At 38.6% G+C, this 10351-nt stretch overlaps 1 protein-coding gene across 1 annotated transcript; it reads left to right on the forward strand.

Annotated features, from left to right (window-relative positions):
- Nucleotides 1-7700: 7700 nt before the first annotated feature.
- Nucleotides 7701-9676, forward strand: LOC132046105 (receptor-like protein 35). The gene is made up of 2 exons (XM_059436645.1): nucleotides 7701-7896; nucleotides 8610-9676. The coding sequence occupies exons 1-2, from the start codon at nucleotides 7701-7703 to the stop codon at nucleotides 9674-9676; spliced, it is 1263 nt and encodes a 420-aa protein (XP_059292628.1).
- The last annotated feature ends 675 nt before the right edge of the window (nucleotides 9677-10351 follow it).

Below are 10351 nucleotides of genomic sequence, written 5' to 3' on the forward strand. Positions count from 1 at the left end.
GCCAGCTTTACAGCCCTAAAATGAATATTCTATTTTCTTTTGTGATAAATACTTTTTATTTTTCATGAAATAAATAAATGAATGAATTTTGTCTTTTGGTATCCATATATAGAAACTTGGGAAAATGAAAAGAAGGAGAAATAGGGAGAAATGCTCATCTCATTTAAATATCAAAGGTTAGCTATAAAAAATAAAAATAAAAAAATTTCAAAGGTTTGCTGTGACCTCTGGGAGAATACATGGTAAAAGCCATTGAAAACTCAATAATTGGAACTGTTTGTTGACAAACAGATGATACAATTAAATATCCGTCAACTTAGATTAGGTTACAACTTACAAGCATTGGTGTATAAACCCGTTTCTTATTACCTTGCTTTTCACTGCTAACTCCTTTATGCAATAGTGAGTGTTGTTTTTGGTCGGTATCTGTGACAGAACGATAGAAAGAAGCGGGGGCCAAGCCATGGTAATGATGACTGGGATAGTATAAATTTAACCCATGTCTTATACTCTATATAGTTGATCCTAGAGTCGGGTAAAATAAATCTGACACGGGATGTTTGGTTTGAAGACAAGTTATGATGGAATTAGTTATTTTTTTTTTTTTGGTTCTTCATCCAGTGTTTGATATCCGTTGGACGTGATTATGCATTATATTCGCGGCGGTGTCATTTCGGGGGGAAGCGCTCCCTATCCAGAACTTTTCCATACTCATGGCTCGAACCTGAGACTTCTAGTTAAGGGAGGAGAGGCTCCATCCACTGCACCACATCCTTTGATGGTAATATTATTTCTTATTGATTTATTTATTTGTTGTATTAAAAGTAACATGCATTGCTTAATTTTTAAGAAAAAAGTTGTTTGTGTAAAAAAAAAAAAAAAATACCCTCCACCTTATTCAGTAGAAAAAGGAGATTTGAGGGACCTCGGGGCTATTTTGTCATTTTCATTATTTTATCCTGTATAACTAGTTTTGGGATTGTTTTTCCACCCTCTGTAGGGATAATTTATCCTAGTACTATTTTTAATCCTGACATAACTTATCCCAGGATTAGTAACCAAACAATGAATATGATGGTACTAAATTTTCATCACAGGATTATTTTTCCTTATTCATCATACCAAACGACCCCTACAAGTGGCAATCATCTAAAGCCCTATTGAGAAATAAAGGACCGAATGTACTGAGGAGATATCAACCCCTCAAGTCAACAGATAGAAACCATATTGAGGGTTTATCTTGTTAGAGATTAAAGACACATCAACCACCCCACGCGTAAAAGAAATTTCAGAAACATTAAATACCGTTTAGACTTCAACATTGTTTGACTTCCAATCTTTTGAAAGTAGGACCTCATAAGACAAAGATGGGATTCGGTCTTTACCTTTTGATAAATTGTAAGTGGAGTTGTTGTATTATAAGTTGCTTATTCCTTGTTTTCCAACAATTTTCTTTGCGACTTCCTCCCATGTAGGCATAAAGCAAAATTACGTTCCTATAAAAGGAAACTTATCATCCATTCAATTGCATCAATATAATATTGCCTCACTATGAAAATATCACTCCTACATTTTTCTTTCATCACTATCCTGGGGGCACTTCTTACTGCTTCTAACTATATTACTCAAATATATGGCCAATGTTTGGCTGATCAAAAGCCTCGTTGCTTAAACTGAAGAATGGCCTCATGTTCGATCTTCAATGATATATACTAAGAGTCCACCAAAACAGATAAGGGACCAGGTACCTTCCCTACGACGGAAAAGCAGTAAGTAAATAAGCATAATATTTACGTGGAAAATTCCTTGCTCAAGGGATAGAAAACCACGACCCACCAGAGTAGGATTTCAACTCCACTAAACGAGCAATGTTTCAGATTACAAGACCTTTGCAACCTAGGAATTAAACTCGTAATCCCTCTCCTTACAATAACTTTATTACAAGCTAAGTCCTTAACTAACTCTAGCTAAGACTTCACTGATTCAACTAAATCTAGTTGAACCCTAACTCACCATAACTAACTCTAGTTAGGCGTTTAAACGAAAAGCTTGTAAAAAGCAAATACCTACCAAACCCTTCTTGAGAGAAGTGTAGGTTTACAATATTGAGAACAAAGACTTAAACAACCTAGGACTTAAGACATCTTCAGTCTAGGGATCTGGTCCTTGGAGTTATTTAAGCTTGATCTTGAAGGCTCTAAGAAAACAGTGGCGGCTGCTTCCTTCACACAAATGAGAATTCTTTCTTTGTAAGTGCTAGGTTAAACAATGCCAACATGTTATATATATATAGGGAACCAAAAGAAGAGCATGTGAGGGGCATGTGACCATGGATAGTGACATTACAAAGCCTTTGGCTTTTAGCATAACATACAAGTTGCCCGCCGAGTCACGTGTGCTAGTGTCGGAACGATGCGGCTTTACATTGGCTGTGGTCGTAAAACACCCGGGGAATCTCATGGGGACTGGTCCACTTAAAGTATGTCAATCATCAAAATTATGAAATGTTTGAACTCATTATTCAACATCTTGAGAAGCTCAATAAAGCTTCTAATTTCAAAGACGTGTTCCAATACCAACAAAAATTTATAAGATAGCAAACTTCACGTACGTATTTGTCGCAGGTACATTTGACGAGCATATTCCAATGGAATTGTCTAGATTGACACGGTTAGTGATTCTTCACCTTTCTAGCTGGGGTTAAAGCTTGAGAGCCCAGATCCGAAAGAACTGGTTAGGAACTTAGCAAATCTTAGAGAACTTTTGTCACACCCCAACTTTTGATAGGGCATGATGGGCACCCGACCCTTACTTAGGGCCGAGCGAACCCGCTGATTCTCATGATACTCGTAATCTTACTGGACTCTTAAATCATGAAATGAGTGTATAATGTAAGCTGTTCAAAAAAAACATGCTTTTCATCTTCCTCAAATCAAGTAAAAACTGTAATCACATGAAATTTGTAACATAATGCATAATGATACATCTGGCCATTAGCAGCCGCTTACAAGATCGATACGTTATATACGTGATACGTGCCGCAAGTCTCCCACATAAATCAAGATACCATAACATAGATACTACGACTCGGCAACACTCGGAAGGAGATGGAGTTTCGCAATCCAGTACTGAACATCTTCTATTAATATCCTCATCATTTGTATACACACACGTGTGCAAAAACGCGCTCGTCCACAAGAGCGGACGTCGGTACGAATAATGTACCGAGTATGTAAGGCATGGATAACAACATAATATAGATATGGGAAGGTAACATGGAATAAGAGAGATAACTTTGTTCATCCGGATGCCTCATAAGGCGGATGTCAGCGCATGCTTAGCCTTTAAAAAAATATTTCTATACATATACATAGTACCATGCCCGGCCATTAAGGGCTCGGTGTCATATATATAGTATCGCTCCGGCCATTAAGGCTCGGTGTTATGTATATAGTATCATGCCCGGCCATTAAGGCTCGGTGTTATCATACGTGCTTGCGTCGGGCCTCCCCCGCGTCCGGGCACATTACAACATGCCCACTGCAGCCGTGCGCACATCTACGTGCCATGCCCGCCGACTATAGCGCGGCGCGGTGTGAGAAAATACATACATATATATAAAGCATGCATGAGAGCTCAATCAAAAGCCACAATTATATCGGAGTGACGTAAGGCTTCCGTAGCCTCCGATTATATTATGGAATAATCATCATCGCCTATCTCACCTTGGAGAACATTATTATAAGCGAGATCAACAACAATGAATAAAATCGAGAAAAGCATGAAATAATCTCAATAATCTCATAATGAGTATTAACATCATAAGCTTTGGAATTTCTAGAATTTAAAATCATCATCATCATAGAAACATTCTCATTCATATTGTAAAAACATGTCCGTTGTTGTTGTCATAAAAGCTTATAGAATCATAAATTTTTGACTCGGAAAATAGGGACATTTTTGGAAAATATTTATGGATTATCGAAAGAAAGAAGTCGCCTTTGAATCATAAACTCTATGAATCATGAATTTCTAGTTTTGGGAATAAAATATTTTGGAAACATTTATGGATTCACGTAAAAGGGATCATGAGACCATTATTTGGGCAAACCGAAAAACAAGGGACGCGAGTTAAGCTTTTCCTTCCGCGATGCGGAAGGAAAAGCACAAGGTTCTCGAGGGCTTCCGCTTTCTTCCGCATCAATGTCCCGAAGCTTTCTCGCTCGAACTCCGTTTTTTTCTTCCGCAGAATGTTCGAGGCTGATTTTGAATGAGAAATCAAGGATCGGATTCTTGGCCTTTCGGGGTGACATAAGGTCGTTAACCCCTGAATAGTTTATGGAATTCATATCGGAGTCCAAAGGATTAATCGCCGACGATGAGTGAAATAATGTCTTAAAACCAATCAAACGACAAAACCTTAAGATTTAAAATACAAGGCATAAGAATGAAATGGAATTTGTTATGGAACGCTCGTGTTTATGTACTAATTGTATTCATAAGAAAGGAATAAATGCTTTTTAAGAAAGGGACTAGCCTTAATGTTACACCTCGGAAAAATTTCCGTTGGCATGCAAGTGATCGAGCTAGTGATGAGTGCGAGGAGTGCGTGTGTATAATGTTCCATGAGAAATGGATGAGAATGATTAGAATGAGAAGCATAAGGATTATGAAAAGTTCGTAAGTGGAAGCGTTCATGGTCGTTAACTGCACAATACGGACCGTAAAGTGCAATACGGGCCGTAAACTAGGCAGTCGTAAACTGGCATGCAAGATTTCAAGTTTCTGCGTTAAGCAATTGATTAAAAATGACCTGGAGGACGGACCGTAAAGTGATTTACGGCCGTAAACCATGGTCGTAAATCACACGCGTCACGACCAAGTTTGCTTTCGGCTAAGCTGTTTAAAGACGACCACGAGGACGGTCCGTGAAGTGGAATACGGACCGTAAACCTCCATGGACGACCACCGTTCACTGTGTGATTATTTTCAAGTCATTAAATATGAAGACCAAGACTTGTTTTATTTCATTTCTACATTACACCACTTCTCTCTAGAATCATCTCTCTACATTTATTTCATAAGTTTTCAAGGATTTTAAGCCACCAATAACATAAGTAAGTGAATCAAGTGTAAGCAAGCCATTAAATACCACCCAAGTCAAGAAATGCAAATGGAGAAAAACTAGGGTTTTGCTCAAAGAGAAGTATTATCAACTAAAAGCTTGTTCCCACATCATCCAAGGTAAGATTCATGATGTTTACATGGTTGTTAACATATTGGGAAGTTGAAATACTTGGATGGTAGGAGTATATACTAAAATGGTTAATGGAGGACAAAATGAAGAATGTGGATAATGTGAATGACTAATGGCTATTGTTATAATGTTAATGAAGGTAGGACCTTGAGCATCGGAGGAGTACGCGCAAGAGTAGAATAGTTTGACGAAGAGGTATGTGAGGCTAACCCTCCTTTCATAAGGCATGGTTCTCGGGCCAAATTTCTAATTCCTCTATATGAGTATAGTGTCTTCAAATGATTGATACTCCGAGCTCATAAGCTCACGAATCCTTGATATGTACTACGATCGTACCACGCACCTCGCGCGACGAGTAAGCCCATGTTATGAAGTACGATGATGATGTTAAAGGGTGCCTACGGGCTAGTATACTTATATATGTGTGCCTATGAAGTTATTATAATAACACCAGGAGCTTAGAACGCGGGTAGAATATATGGATAAGAGTATATGTATATGATTATGTATAAAGTATGTATACGATTACGAAACGCGCGCACCCCCGGAGAGGTACGGATAACCACGAAGCCTTGGTAAGGCCAGGTAGATATAACCTTGAGCCTTGGTTGGCCAAGTAGATATGAACACCGAACCTTTATGGTCGGGTATGCTATGTATGTATATATGTATATGCTATGGATATGATGTGACTATGAATGTGAATGTGAAGAGATTTGTAAAGGAATGTAAATGAGGGCATGTGTATGAAAACGAAAACAAAGTGGTAAGGCTATTATTACGGGATACGACGATGACGTTATGCCACCCTCCCATGCTAGTTTATATGTTGTCTATTATGCTTCTATGTTGATGTTGATCATGCTTTACATACTGAAGACATTCTTCGTACCGACGTCCTTTTGTTTGTGGACGTCGCGTCGCGCCCGCGCGGGGAGCAGAACTTGACCCATAGTCATTATTCGGAGATCGCACTGTAGCTCCATTTCTTCGAGCCGTAGCTTTTGGTACTCATTCTTTTGTGTACATAATTATGGGCATAGCGGGGGTCCCGTCCCGCCATATGATATGTCATACTCTTAGAGGCTCGTAGTCACGTGTATGTGGACAGATGTGTCTGGCCTTGTCGGCCTATATTTTTGTATATCATTTTGCTGGCCTCGTCGGCCCATGTACGTTGTTGTGGCATAGACGCCCGTGATATGATATATGATTGATTGTCGTCCAACAGGACTATTGTGGTGTATGATTAGAATGCATGAAATGATTATGGCTCACCTAGATGTTATGTAGATGCATGCGAAGGGGTGCCCGGGTGGGGGTAGCACCGGGTGCCCGTCGCGGCCCCCTAGTCGGGTCGTGACACTTAACATACCTGTTCAACCTCCAGTTATCCACACTTATTCATCCGAATTCGTGAGTCACATTTAAGAGGATTCACACTATTATTAGACTCATCATAGTATACTTATACTAAACTTTCAAGTCAAACAACTCTATATCTGCGAAAATCGGCAAAGATCTCCCCTATTTATATGCCTAGCCCGAATTCTCAATACCAACAATCAACAACAAATAACAACAACGAAACAACAACAACCTCATTACTACCAAAATATTCCATCAAATACACCATATGATATTTTCTCCAACTCCTCCACAAACGAATTCGCTACATAATTATTCCATAAATTTATCTTCGTAAATAAGCCTTAAATGATACCAAAAGAGAAAGCTTCATACCTTATTTCCGCTAATACCGCGATATCTCCAACACTTGCCTTACTCCCAAGCCACAAATTCACCGCAACACAATATTATAATCGTAACTATACGCCTATTTAACCCGAATCCGTGAGATTTTTACTTAATTCGCGTTGAAATTTAATGGAGCGAAGGTTGGGGAATTCTCTAGAATTTTTGGGAAATATTTTTGGGCTGATTCTTGGCTGAAAATGAGGGGTTAAACCCCTTTATATAGCTGCTCCGAAGTCACTGTAGCAGTACTGTTCATCCGCGGACATTATTTCGAGACTTAAAACTTTTATACGTCGATCTCTTTATTTGCATACTTGGATATGCCCAAAATTCCATACAGTCTGTATAACTTATTCAACATCCCAAACTTAGCAAAACTTATTTTATTTTTTCCGATTCGTTTAACCTCCAACCTTCGCGGCACTTACTTATCACTTGTTGAACATAACATAAACACTTATAACTTCAAACATAATCCTGTCCTTTGAGCTTATGTGACTAACCTATGATGCAACTTAACGCACGAAAATACGGGATGTAACAACTTTACCTGATTTCATGAACATATCATTGAAGGGGAGTGAGTAATGCTCGACATTATCTTCATCTCTACCTTAATTGAGAGTCTTGTCAATGATACACTGTAATAAGAAGTTGCAATTTCAGTGTACGTATTCCATCAAAAATGGGAAATCTCACAAACCTAGTTTATCTAGACTTGTCATACAACAGATTTACTGGCTCAATCCCACTCTTTCATAAGGCAAAGACACTCAATCGCATAGACATTTCTAATAATAATGGTCCACTTTCTTATGCTAAAACTCAATTAGCAGTTCTCCTTTCCCTCCCATCATTGCAATTCCTTAGTTTTCAGAACAGTCATTTAAGCGGAGAAGCCCATGAATTTTCGAATGCATCCTCCTCCATTTTGGAAACACTTGATTTGAGCAATAACCATCTAAATGGATCGATCCCGCAGTCTATCTTTAAACTTAAAAGGCTTTCCAGACTCTCACTTTCTTCCAATTCCTTCAATGGGACCATTAATCCTGAAGCGATAAAGGGACTTCCTAGGCTAACCAACCCCGACCTTTCTTACAACAACTTGAGAATAGATATACATGACAGGAATTCAACCTCATTTCCCTTTCGCTAGTTGGAAGTACTGAACTTGGTGGCTTGTCGGTTGGAAAAGTTTCCAGACCTTAGAAACCAGTCAAGGATGTTCTACTTAGACCTTTCAGTTAACAAAATCAAAGGAGAAATACCCAATTGGGTTTGGAGAGTAGGAAATAGAGTTTATCTAAATCTTTCTTGCAATCTCCTAGGGTCTCTGGAAAAACCTTACAACATGTCCACCATCCTACAACTCATTGACTTGCATTCCAATAGGATCAATGGCGATCCACCCATCCTACCTACTTCTCTGAGTTACTTTTCAATTGCCAATAATAAACTAACGGGATCAATACCCTCTTCCATATGCAACATACATCACCTTCAATATATTGACATGTCAAATAACTCCATAAACAGCAAATACCTCCATGTCTATTCCAAAAGGCTGACAGTCTGGTAGTGTTGAATTTAGGGAGAAACAAACTAAGTGGCATCATTCCTGATACATTTCTGCAGAATTGCAATTTGAGAATTTTGGACCTCAACAGCAATATCCTAGAAGGGAAGTTTCCAAAATCCCTGCAAGGATGTGCATTTCTGGAGGTCTTGGATATTGGAAATAATAAGATTAGAAATACATTCCCATGCATGTTGAAGAAATTTTCCAATTTGCATGTCCTAGTTTTGAGGTCGAACATGTTCCATTGGAATCTCCGGTGTCCAATAGCTAATAATGAAACCTGGTCAAAGCTTCAAATTATAGATCTTTCAGCCAACAATTTCAGCGGATCTCTACCAACACGGTACTTCTCAAGTTGGCAAGGCATGATGCTGAGCAGCAATCCAGATCAAGTTGGATCCAAGCCCTTGGAAGTTCAACTCCAAGCGGTTGGCATATTCTATCAAGTTAGAGTGACTTTAACTCTCAAAGGTCAGCTAATGGAGATTGAGAATATTCTTGAAGTTTTTACTGCCATTGATTTCTCTTGCAACAACTTTCAAGGAGAGATACCAAAGGTATTGGGAGATCTCAATTCGCTTTACCTTCTTAACTTATCACACAATGCTTTGACAGGAAGAATACCAAAGGCCCTTGGAAAGTTGAGTCAGCTTGGATCCTTAGATCTTTCAGTTAACCATTTAAGTGGGAGGATTCCAGATGAGCTTGCGAGTCTCACATTCCTTTCCGTCTTGAACCTATCTTTTACTCAACTTTCTGGTAGGATTCCAAGAGGCAACCAACTTCAAATGTTCTTAGAGAATTCCTTTGAAGGGAACACAGGGCTGTGTGATTTTCCGTTAAAGAAGTATAGCGACACCGAGGCGACTAGACCGTCACAATTCCCTAGCGACCATTCTGAACCTGAAACAATTGACGGGAAATACATAAGTTTTGCCTTGGGATCTTCCGTGTGTTCTGGCATAGTAACCTGGTTGCTTTTATTTAGCCCAAGATATAATGAGCTAGTCGATAGACTTCTATTCAGAATTTTCGGTCAGCATAATATTGCTGGCAGGAATGGAAACCGAAGGAGGTAAAGGTAAGTTAAGGTTTGTTGTAGAGTACAGAAGGCCATGAAAGTTGCTGCAGTTAGAAGTTAGATCTTTTACATTATGCTTGGTAGGAAAAGTCTGCATGTGATAAGCATATGAAGGAGTCATAATACTCTGTTAGCTTTCTTTTTCCTTTGTTTTCTATATGGTGTTCTCAGAGGTTTGGGATGACAATGTGCTGAACATTATTTCATCTATTAGGCAAATAAACTAGCTCTTTTACTTTATTCAACTTTTGTTAGTCAATTTTGAAAGAACTTATTGGCAACCTCTTTCAGATATGAATCTATCTAATTCAGTAGGGACTATTCCAAAACAACACTTAGTGAAGTTATCTTATTGAAGAAATGAGGTAGAAGCAAACTAGCAAAACAATCAAGATTAACAGCTCAAAATCACTAAAAATTTCTGAGATTTAATTATGATTCATTATTCAGGTAGTGTATCACGGTATCAGATTAGTACCTTAAATTCTTAGTCTACTCAGAAGAATAACCTTATATCAAGCTTGGACTAGTTCGTGCAATCAAAGTTTGTTGGTGGAAAATGATTTTTCCTATATCCCGTGGTGCATATATTAGACATAACAAACACGCTGTTGAGCTTGCGAATTAAGGCAATAAACATAAGAATTTAGCTTGAGCACAATCATATTGTACA

Source organism: Lycium ferocissimum, unplaced genomic scaffold (assembly GCF_029784015.1).
Source record: "Lycium ferocissimum isolate CSIRO_LF1 unplaced genomic scaffold, AGI_CSIRO_Lferr_CH_V1 ctg9446, whole genome shotgun sequence".
Classification (NCBI taxonomy): domain Eukaryota; kingdom Viridiplantae; phylum Streptophyta; class Magnoliopsida; order Solanales; family Solanaceae; genus Lycium; species Lycium ferocissimum.